The 14,866-nt window shown below is 34.4% G+C and overlaps 2 protein-coding genes across 3 annotated transcripts; both read left to right on the forward strand.

Annotated features, from left to right (window-relative positions):
* Nucleotides 1–61: 61 nt before the first annotated feature.
* LOC126829956 (peptidyl-prolyl cis-trans isomerase-like 4) lies at nt 62–4,377 on the forward strand. The gene is made up of 3 exons (XM_050560157.2): nt 62–736; nt 1,719–1,901; nt 2,641–4,377. Exons 1-3 carry the CDS (start codon nt 163–165, stop codon nt 3,306–3,308), a joined length of 1,425 nt encoding a protein of 474 aa, XP_050416114.1. The 5' UTR covers nt 62–162; the 3' UTR covers nt 3,309–4,377.
* Nucleotides 4,378–4,468: 91 nt separating this feature from the next.
* On the forward strand, nt 4,469–13,428 carry LOC126829963 (leucine-rich repeat-containing protein 58). Of its 2 annotated transcripts, XR_007683613.2 has the most exons (4): nt 4,469–5,465; nt 7,084–7,487; nt 8,024–9,591; nt 9,631–13,428. XR_007683613.2 is itself a non-coding variant. In XM_050560164.2 (3 exons), the coding sequence occupies exons 1-3, from the start codon at nt 4,951–4,953 to the stop codon at nt 8,218–8,220; spliced, it is 1,116 nt and encodes a 371-aa protein (XP_050416121.1). In that variant the 5' UTR covers nt 4,469–4,950; the 3' UTR covers nt 8,221–13,428. The 2 variants fall into 2 exon arrangements, 1 of the variants encoding a protein (XP_050416121.1); XM_050560164.2 differs by having other exon boundaries at nt 8,024–13,428.
* The last annotated feature ends 1,438 nt before the right edge of the window (nt 13,429–14,866 follow it).

Raw genomic sequence — 14,866 nt, forward strand, 5'->3', positions numbered from 1 at the left:
GTCTAAATATGTTTCAAAATACACTATCCGGAAGTAGCTTGTAAATGGCCTAAACGGCTGTATGAGATTTCCGGTAATGGACGTCAAAACTGCATTTTGAGAAAAATGTGTTTATAAAAATTACATTATTTCTATAATAATTGCAAAAATCTACAAACAAACATGTCAGTTATAATCGAAACATCAGTGGGGTCAATAACTGTCGATCTTTTTACTGATGAAAGGCCTAACTGTAGTAAAAATTTCCTGAAACTTTGCAAAATTAAATATTATAACTTCTCGCTCTTCCATTCCGTCCAGAGTAATTTGGTTGCTCAAACTGGAGACCCAACTGGCACCGGCAAAGGAGGAGAGTCTGTCTTTGCTGTTTTATATGGAGAACAAGCTAGATACTTTGATATGGAAGCTGCCCCAAGAATCAAACATAAGCAATCAGGATTAGTTTCAATGGTTAACAACGGTGACGGCAAGCATGGCTCACAGTTTTTTATAACTCTTGGAGAAAATCTTGATTACTTAGATAATGTCCACTCTGTCTTCGGTGAGGTTGTGGAAGGATTAGATGTTTTGAAAAAAATAAATGAAGTGTATTGTGATGAAGATCATCGACCATACCGAGACATCAGAATCTATCATACTATTATTTTGGATGACCCATTTGATGATCCACCAGGCCTTCAGATACCTGACAGATCCCCAGAACCAACGAAAGAAATGTTGAGTAGCGATAGGATAGGTACATGTTCTATATGTTGTTTTTTTTATTTCCTTTGTCACGATTTCAAAGAAATTAGTGTGTTATGGTTATCGATTGGTTATAAAATACATTTATAGGATTTTAGATTTGATGTGATTTGATAATATTCAAGTTATATTGTAGCCTATCCAAAATTAAAGACAAATCTGCAGAGCTGTTAATGAGATATAAATGTTTTAAAGTTTTAACTCTCAAATTCCGTTATTGACAAATCATACAAATTTTTAGTTCTTTTATTACCTGTAGTGTAGGGTTATTTTTGATATGATATTAATATTATTTAAAATGAGTGTAGGGCGCAGTGACGCTGTCCGGGCAAAATGTCCCTCATAGCATACTGTATGGCATAAGCCGTCTTCATTAGCCCAGTTTGGAGCAGAACAGTAGAACGTTAAACCCTATTTCATTTCATTTATTTAAAATGAATTACATTAATTGAAGTGTAAATTTTGTAACAACATAAATGCCATAATCTGAAAAGCATCAGGCAGTATAACATATGGTAGTGGTAGGCCCTATACATCTGTATACATAGGCAATGCAATGTCTTAGTTAATGTGTTCACATTGAGAAGCAGTGTCAGTACATCCTCAGTGTAAACACATTCTATTGGCATAAGGGTCTATTAATGCAAGTAAACTTCATAATTTATGACATAAATTGGACATGTGATAAAAAAAAATGCAAAAAACAAAAACATACGTGTACAGAAATTACAGGTATATATGCAAAATGTTATCTAAGTTGCAAAAAAGCGATTCCATGGAACATGTAACTTAGCACTAATTTGCTCAATGATAAACAGATGAGGTGGAATAAAATCTTTATGGCATTGTTCAAGAAAATTTATTGATTAGAACTCCAACTCCTATGCTAGGGGTAGTTTTAATGTTATATTTTACCCACAGCCCATAATCTGAACACAATATATTTAACCTTAATGTCTTATCTTTTTGAACAGGAGCAGATGAAGAAATTGATGATACCAAGGGTAGAACAGAAGAAGAAATAAAAGAAATGTTAGAAGAGAAAGAAGAAAAGGCCAATGCTCAAATATTAGAAATGGTTGGTGACCTTCCTGCTGCTGATGTAGCACCAGATGATAATGTTCTATTTGTTTGTAAATTAAACCCAGTCACAACAGGTAAAAATTCAATTTATTGACTGATTACTTTTAAAAGGCATCAAAGCTTGGAAGAAATAAAAGGTCATTTAAACATTGTAACCCTTAAAGATGTATTATACAAGAGCTAAATCTGCCTATTGTATGTCTTTTTTATTTGGCTTTACATGTTGTATTATCTAAACTTTTGTTAATATGACAAACCAATAATCAACTCTCTGGGCCATTGGAGGGGAAGAGGGGGGTGGGGAAATGGCTGAATGGTTTGCAGGTGCGCGCTGTATCATAATAAGTCTGTCAATGAGTCAACTGGCGTGGTTTCAATTCTCCGGTTGTACGTGACAAGGAGTGGGGGGGGGTAGTGTCGACTGTCCAACCTCGTGGGTTTTCTCCAGGGTCCTCCGGTTTCCTCCCACTGCTAAAGACCCCTACGCGCAAGCGAATTATTGATATAAAAATTTACGCATATATAGTCCCGAAATGACCTAGTTTGTGTCGAGTTGACACTAAACCCCCATTTCTCTCTACATACGCCAACACAGGGGCAACTTTTAAATATATAAAATTGTTATAGGTATGCATGAAGATTTTTTACTAATATTTGAAACTTAATTCTTTGAATGGCATTTAGTAATTGGAACATAATCGAATAACACACTATTTATGGATAACAATTACTATGGTTTATTTCACTGCAACGTTTCAACAAGATTTCACCTAAATTCTATTTTTGTTTTTCATTTTTCTACATGTATTTCAGGTGAAGATTTGGAAATGATATTTTCTCGATTTGGTAAAATAAATAGCTGTGATGTGATCAAGGACCAAAAGACTGGAGAATCACTTCAGTATGCTTTTATTGAGTTTGAAAGCACAGCATCTTGTGAAAATGCTTATTTCAAAATGGACAACGTGTTAATTGATGATCGAAGAATTCATGTGGATTTCAGTCAGTCTGTTTCAAAATTACGAAAATCAGGCAAACTGGATAAATTTGATGATAAAAAGGGTGACATTCCATCAAAATACGTTCTCAAAGATCAGTCTCGGAAATCTCACGGTTACGATTTAGTATTTGAGAATGATGATGATGATAAAAGCAGTTCAAAGCAGCACAAAAAAGGGAAAAAGAATAAAAAGAAAGATACTCATTCTGATTCTGATTCAGATCGTGAGAAAAAACGCCACAAGAAGAAAAATAAGCATAAAGAGAAAGCTAAACAACGAAAGCGATCTCGTTCACGATCTCGATCTCGGTCTCATTCGGCTGATGGAGATCGCTATAGGAAAAATAAGAGAGATCGATCTGGATCTCCTCAAAGAAATTATTCCTCTAAATATGGTGAAAATGATCGTAGAGACAATTATAGAAATGACAAGAGAGATAGAGAACGACGGAGAAGTCGAGATAGAGACTACAGAAGATAAATACTATATGATATGTTGTATCTATTAAACATACATTATTCAAGAGCTAAATCTGCCTATTACAGGTCTTTCTTTGGGCCTGAAATGTTATATAAACTATTAATTAGACATTTATTAACAAAACAAGATCGTAATCAACTTTCGAAGGCATCGGATACTCGAGAGTTTAACTAAATGAGAACAGTTCGCCATTTAAAAACTTAATTTAAAAATGGAAAAGTGAGGCTGCTAAGTCTTGAATATACCAGTGCCGTGGTTACAACTATGCAGACGTGAAGTAATTTGGATGAAATTTTCAATATTTTCATTTTACATTATCTATTTTTGAGCTATTATAGCAAGAATGGTCAGCTCTTTATCTAAATCTTACATAATGTATCTTTAATTTACAGACATATTGTAATTATATTTGTCCATATCATAAACACGACTTTCATCATCCATTTCATTTTGTAAAATAAAAATATTTAAGGTTTTTGGTTATCAGTCTTGATAAAACTGTTGGTTCAATATCATTGTGGAATAATAAGATACCCTATTCTGAAATTTCAACAGCAAAAAAAGAAAATTGATATATTATTATTTAATAGTAATTGCAGAGGGGACTGCACCACACATAATTTACATAAAAAAAACCAAATATACGGACAAGACACAATACGCAGAAATCACAAACAAACGAACAATTCAAATTAAGTGAATGGATAAAAAAAACCAAATATACGGACAAGACACAATACGCAGAAATCACAAACAAACGAACAATTCAAATTAAGTGAATGGATCCGGGGGCTAATCGTAAACATCCACTGCGCTGTAAGTCCCAGCCCTGTAGTGATTCAAAATTAAAAAATATTAATATAATGATTCAAAAATGTGTAGAATGGAGTGGACTAAGCAGACTTAGAAATCATAATAATTTTTTTTTTAAATTTAATATAAATCACTTTATATACATTCATATTACAGTAATGTGCTTCTAGAACCATTTTCTTCATCTTAATGTTTCAAAGAATCAAGTCCTACACCCTTAAACTGATGTTTGTTTACCCAAAAATAATCAATATTTTCTTGATATATTGGTTTCAAATTTCTTAAAATATCGATATATAGTCCTACTATGTAATAAAAAAATATGTTTTTTGATTGTTTAGAACGTTAATAAATATGAAACTTATTGTTTTCATCGTCTCAACAGATAAAGGGAGCCAACTCCATTTATCAAAGTTCATTGATCCCTGTAGCAATGAACAAGACTATTAGACACGCTTTTCTCACGTAGAACAACACTACTATCTGTTATTCGACACTTTTTAGACATAGTTTTATATTTGGAGAAAAAAATTACTTTCACGTGTCTTAATCCATTTCATCCAGTGGCCGTGAAATATATATATAGGGCATTTGTAGTGTTATGCAAATAGGGTATGCAGATCGTACTTGATATTCAAGACTAGCACGTGCTCACTGACTGCTATCCATTCGGCCTTGACCAACATTTCGGTAGGCCAAAAAATTGCCAAGTCAAAGGCAGTGAACGCGGCTGTTCATGGTATGGGTGATGGAGAAACAATAGGGATAGACACTCTTGTCTTTTGTTAAAATTTAATTGTGTAAAATTGCTAAATTAACGAACGAAACTATGGCGGCAGCAGGTTTCAGTACGCTTAATATGGAATATCTCCGAAGACAATCGGAAAGTGACACTTCGTCTTCAGAAAGTGAATTCAACGGTGAAAATGCCGAGGACTTGTCGTACTCTGATTTAGAAACTTTACCAGATTTTTTGCTGCTGAGGTCAAATGAACTACGTGCTTTACAGCTTGATCACAATGAAATATTATGTCTACCAGACACGATATCTAGTTTTAGAAACCTGGTTACCATGGACATTAGTGCCAATAATATGACTATCCTCAGTCCAGAACTTGTAAAATTACATAACCTGAAGACTTTTATAGCCAGGAATAACTGTTTTGACACCGACAGTATTCCCAAAGACTTTGGACTCATGAGTTCACTGGAAGTACTAAATCTGGGAGGAAACAACTTTAAAGAATTGCCTCCACAAGTTACAGAACTAGAACATCTGCGTTGTCTATATATGGGTGGAAATAAAATTGAAGTGATCAATAGCAGTATTAAAAGTCTAACAAAGTATGTATGAGTATGACCATGTTACCATATTGTTGTATTGTTTAACCGTATTTGGGTTTAGTTACATAATACTGTTTTGGTAGGTCCAAAGGTTATTGTTCCAGTTCTGTATTCTACGTTGAGATAATATTAGGCTAAGTTAGTACTCAGTGACTTTATAGAACACTCTGGGAATTTTGATCCTGGTGTTACTATTATTAGGGTTACAGGTACACTTCGAATTATTAGAATCTGGACACTAAGTGTTTGTACAGAAATTTTAAAAATAAACTTTTTAAATATTAAAATGAAATGAAATGAGGTTCAATCAATGGTGAAGGAGGAACCACGCTGGAAAATGCCGATGAACTTACTCGGCCAAAGCAGTGAAGGAACAAGGGGTCTCCTGGATAGCGAGCCTACGGTCAACGTACAGTAGTTGGGATGGGACGAAATACCGAGGTCTGGTGTCCACATTGGCATGCACGTAAATGATCCCCTGGCATTTGGAATTCAATATAAGAGTAAGTCGTAGTACCGCTGCCCGGGCAAACTTTTCCTCATAGTACGCACTATATATGGCGTATGCCCGTCTTGATTAGTCAGGACTTTAAACCCCATTTCATTCTATTTCTTATTGGAAATTATCCGGCGCACGCCAGTTATTATCCGGCGCGCGCCGGTTATTATTATTATATTGTTTTTTTTTGCGTCCCTTACTGGGCTCTGTAAATTTAGACCAGTAGTCATATTGACAAAATAAAATACAAAAATAAAATCGTGTCTCGCATCAGATTTTAGGCAAGAATTGTCTTAGAATCATAATATATTTTTGTATGGTATGAAAGAGGGCTGGAGTGTAGCCGGAGGGGGTCTAGTGAAATCACAAGGTCTGTCATTAAGTCAAGTGGCGTGGTCTACTTGAACTTGACAAGTAGTACTAGTGTCGCCTTTTCATTCTTGTGGGTTGTCTCTGTGACCTCCTGTTTCCTCTCACTGCTAAAGACCCCTACGCGCAAGCAAATTATTAAATTAAGATTGAACCATATGCTAGTCCCGAAATGACCTAATTTGTGTTGAGTGGATGTTAAACTCTCTCTGTCTTATCGTTTACAAGTATGTATGGTCACAGATTCTGCACGTTCGCTGCATGTTTATGTTCTCTACTGTACACTGCCAAATTGTGATATGATTTATAGGCTGTGAGGAGCCACGGTGAATAGTGGGTCAGACGCTGGTTCGCTAGCCTGGAGGTCGCGTGTTCGATCCCTGCATTGGATTTTCCGACGTGGTTTCCCTCGTCAGTGGGGCAGGACGGAGGGCCTGACAAGGACAACTGTCTAGTTGTTGGATGGAACGAAAACTGAGGTGCCATGTATATATTGGCATACACGTAAAAGATCCCTTGGCAGTTGGAATTCAATATAAGAGTAGGCTATAGTGCCGCTGCGCGTGCAAAAATTTTCTTTAAAGCACAATGCATGGCGTATGCCGTCTTCATTAGCCTAGATCAGAGCAGAACAGTAGGCTGTTAAACCCCATTTCATTTCATTCTATTTATAGACTGTGTAAGTATTCGAGTAGGACATAACCTTAGTAGACACCTATTCCATGTGTTTATATAACTTTATCGTTTCAGCTTGGAAGTTTTATATCTTGGAGGTAATTGTCTTACAGAGATTCCAGCTGAGGTCGGCTGTTTACATAAATTAACAGCTCTGGTATTATGTGATAATCAAATACAAAGTTTACCACCAACACTCATTCATCTACAACAATTACGTTCTCTTAGTCTCCATAACAACCAGATATCAACGCTACCTACTGCTATAGTTTCTCTTAATATCGTTGAGCTGAGTTTAAGAAATAATCCCCTGGTAGATAAGTTTGTACAGGATTTAGTCTACAATCCACCTACGTTGTTAGAACTTGCTGGTCGATGTATAAAGATTGATGGTTTACCGTACAGTAGTGAAGAATTACCTCGTCACTTGGTGCAATATCTCGATTCTGCCCATCATTGTGTTAACATCAAATGTAAAGGTAGGTTGGCCTTCTGTTACAATGATTTTATATATTAACTTAGTCGGCGTAGATACCGAGATAGATTTAAGTGAATCAGACAAGTTCATTCTGTGAGGAGGACTCTTAAAAATCTTTTATCATAAAATAACCTCAATTTCTGTAGTACATTTACTTTTTAGCAGAAATAGAAACTTTCAGATTAGCGATACATCTCCACATTTCACGAGGGGATGTTGGATGGCCGAATGGTTAGCATGTGCGCGCTGTATCATAAGGTCTGTCATTGAGTCAACTGACGTGGTTTCGAATCCCCGGTTGTACGTGACAAGTAGTAGGGTTGCTTGTTCAACCCTGTGGGTTTTCTCCAGGTCGTCCGGTTTCCTCCAACTGCTAAAGATCCCTACGCACCGGCGAATGAATTATTGAAATAAAATTGAACCATATATTAGTCCCAAAATGACCTGGTTTGTATGAATGAAGACATTAAACCCCATCTCTCTCTCTCTCTCTCTCTCTCTCTCTAAATTAACAACATTGTGCCATATCCATTTCAGGTGTGTACTTTTCCTCAAGAGTAGAACAAGTGAAATTTGTTGATTTTTGTGGAAAGTATCGACTACCATTATTACAGTATCTATGTTCTCCAAGTTGTAGTACAGTTATTAGTCCATCACCAAGTTATTCCAGTGATAGTGAGCCGGAAGAAGAAGACAATACAAAAGAACGGATGAGACGAGTCTTGTTGGGTTAAATTCTCGAATATTCCCAGACAGGGAGGTTAAATTTAAATATTCCCCGAAAGGGATGAATTTTATTATTAATCAGCAAAAATTACCCCCCTAAAACATCATTTTTGGATTGTAGAAATTTGACTTTTGAAATATTAAACTTTAGACTTTAGTTTGTTTTGTATTTGATACATTTATTTTTAACGCTTTAAGTGCTAATCTTTATAATGTACGAGAATTAGAGAATTCTCAAAGTTCTAAACAAAACGTCCATTAAAATTACTGAATTATGTTTCTGGTTGAACTTGTTACACTTGTGGCCTTATAAATCTGGCAGCTACTAAATAAAATAAGTTGACCATAAACAACATAATTAATTGGTGTAGGCTTTTTATTTTTTGTTATGATATGCACCAATATGGTTGGGCAAACTGTTTCCTATGAACAAATTCTGTGAATATTAATGTCAGTATAAGATACAATTAAATTTAAAATACTGTTAAATAGACTTCTATATAACATTGTTTTACGCCCACGTTTAATGTTGAGGTATACATACATGTATTGTAGTTGCCTTCCTACATCGTCTATCCACAATTTCTACAGATCAGAGTTTTTGTTGGATTTGTTCAAATTCCCATGGATTGTTAAATTTCTATGTTTTGGAAAAATATATTGTATTAATTAAATTTGTTTTATAGAAAATCTTAGCGTTAGTCCCCCTCCCCCTTACGTTATATACTTTATTTTAACAATTATTTTATTACTGTGATTTATAATATGGTAATTAAGTTATGTTGGCATTGAGATATGTTGTGTGTGTCGTATTATATTTACATTTATCACTCAGGGATTGAAAATATTTTATATAATTATATAATAATAGGTAAATAAACATTGCAATTAAAAAAAAAAGCAATTATTTTGAATAACACCTTTTTTTGATATCTTTCTTTGATTATGAAAGTTAAAAACAGATTTACAAGAGGCATTTAGTTAATGTCTTTTTGTATTATGATGTTATATTAAAGGACATGGTTCATCTCTTTCTATATTTTTATAAAACTTAGACCGATACGTCAGTTAATCCACAGAATAAATTCTGGATGACCCTGTTCAGGTACTACTCAGTATTAGAGAATGTGTTAGCGATGTCGCCAACACGGCCAGATCTTTCATTGTGGCATCACCAAGCTTAGAAATGATGGTACACCAGTAATTTAGTCAGACAAATTTGATTTTTTTGAAAGTCTAAATTAACTTTCAGTTGTTTTACTAACCTTTCTAATTGACAGTTGTGAAATGGTTAAATTAGTATGACATTTGAACAGAGGCTTCACAAAGGTCTTTTATAGCTGTCAACATTATCTATCTTTGTTAAAATATAGAAATAGGTTGACCATCTCCTTTAAGTTGTTAAAATATAGAAATAGGTTGACCATCTCCTTTAAGTTGTTAAAATATAGAAATAGGTTGACCATCTCCTTTAAGATACTGTGATGGAATATAAACTAGAATATCATTCCAATCTAGTATATTACTAAGATTACATAGTTGGTTTGATATATTATAATGTATGTTATATACCAAATCTGATAATGTTTATATATGAAGAGTATTATTTTATTCTTCCTTTAAGTATATTGTATTTCAAATCTAGTCCTTATTGAAATAGGGGTTTTCGATGGCTGAATGGTTAGCGTGCGCGCGCTGTATCATAAAGTCTGTCATTGAGTCAACTGACGTGGTTTCGAATCCCCGGTTGTACGTGACAAGGAGTAGGGTCGCCTGTCCAACCTCGTGGGTTTTCTCCGGGTCCTCCGGTTTCCTCCCACTGCTAAAGACCCCTATGCGCAAGCGAATTATTGAAATAAAATTAAACCATATGTTAGTCCCGAAATGACCTAGTTTGTGTCGAGTGGACGTTAAACCCCATTTCTCTCTCCCCTTATTGAAATAAATCGGTCACATTAAATGATAGAAATTAAAGGAACCTTCCCCAATTATTTTAGGAAATAAAACTGACCATGTACAACTATTTGATGAAATATCATCAGGATTGTTGTGATTATCAAGTCATATATAAATATTGATATTCCAGATGTAAGAACTAAATCTACATATTACACAAAAGTTTTTATTTTGGCTTGTAATGTTGTGATTATCAAGTCACACATATAAATAATGAGATTCCAGATGCTTTATGTAAGAGCGAAATCTTCCTATTACAAGATTTTATTTTGGCTTGTAATGTTATATAAATTATCAAAATCTCTAACTTTAATTTACATACTTAAAATCTCTGTGAGATTTGCATATTCCAGATAATATCAAATCTGTCATGGTTTAATCTATACTAAAATTAGTTAATAATTCATGATGAAAACAGAATATCAGTGGTAGATGTTCTCCCTGAGGCCTATCAATAGAGTTCAGAGAAACTGAGAGGTGGTTATAGCTGAAACAAAACATCTCAAAAATGACATAAAAACAAGCATGACATTCAGTCAAAATGACCAAAGATTGGTCTTGACAGCTATAAAAATCAAAATGATCAAATAAGTAGTTTTATTTAAAAAGAATCCAGTGATATTATTAGATAAATTTTGACCATATATTTAGTTGTTTTGTTTAAGATAAATTTTGGTTTACAACTAATTTGACCATATCCAGGTTTCATATGTCTGCGGAGCCACAGTGGCTAAGTGAGTAAGATGCTGGTTTGATTCCCCCAGTGTCGTTTGAGAAAGTTTATCAGGATTTTCCGGCATGTTTTCTCCTTGTCAGTTGGATAGGATGAAAAACCGAGGTCCTGTGTACACACTGGCGTGCAATTGGAATTTGATATAAGAGTAGGCTGTAGCACCGCTGTCTGGGCAAAATTCCCCGCATTGTAGTCATAGCACACTGTATGGCATATATGCCCGTCTTCATTAGCCCAGTCAGACGTTAAACCTCATTGTAATTCATCATATCTTTGTTAATACTGAACCAATTTTATTCCTTTTATAGAGATCCAATTTTAACAATATTGTAGTCTGAAAGGGATTAACAAGCCTTCAGATTTGAAAGGGATTAACAGGCCTTCAAATGATATTAAATCTACTGTTATTTAGTGTGTTCTTGGACCTACCCTTTATATAAATAGCTTACCAAAAATAACATTGTTTATGATAACAAGAATATTACCATCAGATATATCGTGGGTGAAGTGTCAAAAGGGTGTATCTAAGAATTTCTGAAGATTAAGAAATAGAACCTTTTGCATTTCAAAATTTTCACAAATCAAGATACAACATTTGGACACATGATACCCAGAACAGTTCTAATTGGCGTAGAGATACACAGCTTAAGACAGAAATGTGCATATTAATTGTGAGATTTTAAAAATGCAAAAAAGTGTACATGTATTGGACTAATTTCCTGAGATACACCCTTTTAACACTTCACCGACAATATGCAGTCTTACGTCTCAGCTAAAATGCGATCTGAAAATACAGTAGGTGTTTATAAATTTAATATTAAATAAAATAAACCGCTAGTGTGATATTACTTCCTAACTTGAAAGTTTGTTTTATAAGCAAAAAGTTATTTCCAGGTTAATACTGAATTTAGTATTATTACATCCATACCAAAAATAAACCATATAATTTCTGTTGTATTAATTATGTAATATTTCATCCATATCGAATATCATATAATTGGGTAGGTGTTTTTTTATTTCCATAAACCATTACCATTATTTGACTCTTGTGTTATTTCATCCATACCGAATACCATATAATTTGGTGGTGTTTTTTATTACATAAACAATCACCATTTGTATTGTTTTAATCTTGTGTCATTATGGGTTTCCCATAATGAAAACCATTGTATTAATTTACTTATTACATTCATACCCAACGGTCTAATTTGATGTTTCTTATTATTATATCCGTACTATTTCCATTATAACAATCTTGGAAAGGATTACTCTAAAGTCTGATCAAGTTAAAAGGTTATCCAAAATTACATTTTTAATGTCGCTCATTAACCAAATTTATCGCAATAACCACTCTGGTACTTTGTATTATTTTGATGGGGGTTGTATGACCGAATTGTTAGCGCATGTTTGCTGTATTGTAAGGTATGACATTGAGTCAACTGGCGTGGTTTCGATACCCCAGTTGGACATGACAAGACGTACAGTCACCTGTCCAACCTTGTGGCTTTTCTCCGGGTCCTCCAGTTTGCTCCCACTGCCAAAGACCCCCTACGCACAAGCGATTTATTGAAATAAAATTGAACCATATGTTAGTCCCGAAATGACCTAGTTTGTGTCATGGACGTTAAATTCTATTTCGCTTTTTCCAATACAGTACTGGTGTTTTAACATATGAGGTTGTATTTGAACATTAGCAAATTAAACTACAGAATAAACAAGCTATTCAAACCACTATAACTTGTATAAAAAGAAGTTGTAAGAAGTTGATGAGAACACCAGTTTGTTTGAGTAGGAAAGGGGTCAGCTGTATCAATATGTTTGAGTAGGAAAGGGGTCAGCTGTTTCAATTTATATTATTGTTGTGTATTATTTAAATGCTTATATATTACATTCTGTCTAGTCCTCTTAGTATAATGTATGTACATGTATATATATGGATGGTTGACATTGAACCTGGCAAAATAAAACTACATTTTTATGCTAATGTTTTCACCGTGATCGCGGCTCTTCAGCCATATATTAAACAATTATTCAAATAACAATAGTCTATGACATCACAACATCATAGTTAAATTATAAATTTAGTGTTTTTCCTTTATATAGACTTAATAAATAGCAAAAACAACAACCTCTTGAAGGCAAAAGAAAGTTATTTTATTGAAAAATACGACCTGAAACTCAATTCTAAATAAGAGAGTAATTAAATAAAGTAAAATAAAAACCGTGATGGGATTGAATATTTGTTGTCTGTAGGCTACAGAGTAATTTCCCTTGCCTGTATAATTTAACTATTGTTAATTGAATTATTGTTTTTGCAATGAAAACATTAGCATAAAAATGTAGTTTTAATATGCCATCTTTAATATCAATTAGATATTACCAAAGAGCAGCATTGATTAACTATTCTACAGTATATATAGGTACCTGTGCTAATTTATCTGTTATTATGTACTTTTTGATATATAACTATTTCAAGCATGCTACATAGTTTAAATAAACTATTCGTGTATGTTGCATGAATCTAGAATATTGTTGTTGTTGTTTAAAGTCCGATGGGTAAGTCGCTGGCTCGCTAGCCTGGAGGTCGGGTGTTCGATCCCTGCATTGTCCGAGAAAGTTCATCAGGATTTTCCAACGTGATTTCCCCTGGTCAATGGCGGAGTTCCTGACAAGGACAGCTGACTAGTCGTTTGGGTGGCACGAAAAAAACGAGGTCCCGTTTATACATTGTCATGCACATAAAAGATTCCTTGGCAGTTGGAATTTGATATAAAAGTAGGCCATAGTGCCGCTGCCCGGGCAAAAGTCCCGCATAGACCCACTGTATGGCGTATGCCCGTCTTCATTAGCCCAGTCGGAGCAGAACCGTAGGACGCTAAACCCCTTTTCATTTCTGTTTTAACTTTCGATTCATCCATAGTAACAAGAATCACATCGTTTGCTGGAGTTAAATCCATAGATTTTAATATAACTCGGATGTAGGTGAACCAAGTCTTTGACATGTTTGTCTATAAACCTGCAGAATTCTGGTGCCAGTTACGAGTCTGCCCAGGACTTCCATCATGTTCACTACATTTGGACATGAGATAGAAACAACCAGGTTTGGGTTTGTCTACTTCTAGAAGATTTTCCCACATCTGCCCAATTTGATATATTTTCGATGGTTAAGTTAATCATTCTGCTAAAATTTGTCTAAAAGCATGTGCTCGATAATTGTCTTTCTGATTTTTTGAAGATTACAACTCTCTACCCAACCTAGGAGCCACTCAACTTGGGATTTTTTTTTGAGGTATCAAACTCAGATAAGTAGTTTGGTTAACGATCCACGTTTTTATGTTGAGGTCTAGTAGGAGTCTGACTTAAAGTTAGTCCTTATCTTGTGGACTTTGTTCTAAGTTAGACAAATTGACAACAACAACAATTTCGTATAAGATTAGGTTTATTTTATAATCACCAATTTGAATTAAATTTTTGGGTAACTGAAATTTCGTGGTGAACTGGATTGAGCCGCTTATTACGTCTATGCCCGTGATGAAGCTCTGGGTTGTTAAACTTCTCTCCTTTTATATACCCTTGTTTCATTTTGCACCTATGAACACTCTAATGATAGAGTTATCCTATTTAGATGCATTATTTACATTATTAAAACAAAATACACTGTCGAATTTCAACCATTTTTGTAAATTACTTCCAGAGTTAAAGCCGTTGTTTCAGTTTGTAGCACCATGTGAACCCTCAACGAATTTGTTTTGCAAATTTAATGATACCAGCGGCTGCCAGGCAGGATACGCCCACATTTTCGAGAGATGGATAGAGAACAAGCTAAAAAGAAAACAATTTTTCGTACAATCAGGGGCCATAATTTCACGAAATTTGAACTCAGCTGTCCTTAGGGTGTTAATGGTAATATAATAATACGTTTTTTTAAATCGGATAAAAATTATGACCTCTATAGGGTCCACAAG

This window comes from Patella vulgata, chromosome 8, assembly GCF_932274485.2.
Source record: "Patella vulgata chromosome 8, xgPatVulg1.2, whole genome shotgun sequence".
Lineage (NCBI taxonomy): Eukaryota > Metazoa > Mollusca > Gastropoda > Patellidae > Patella > Patella vulgata.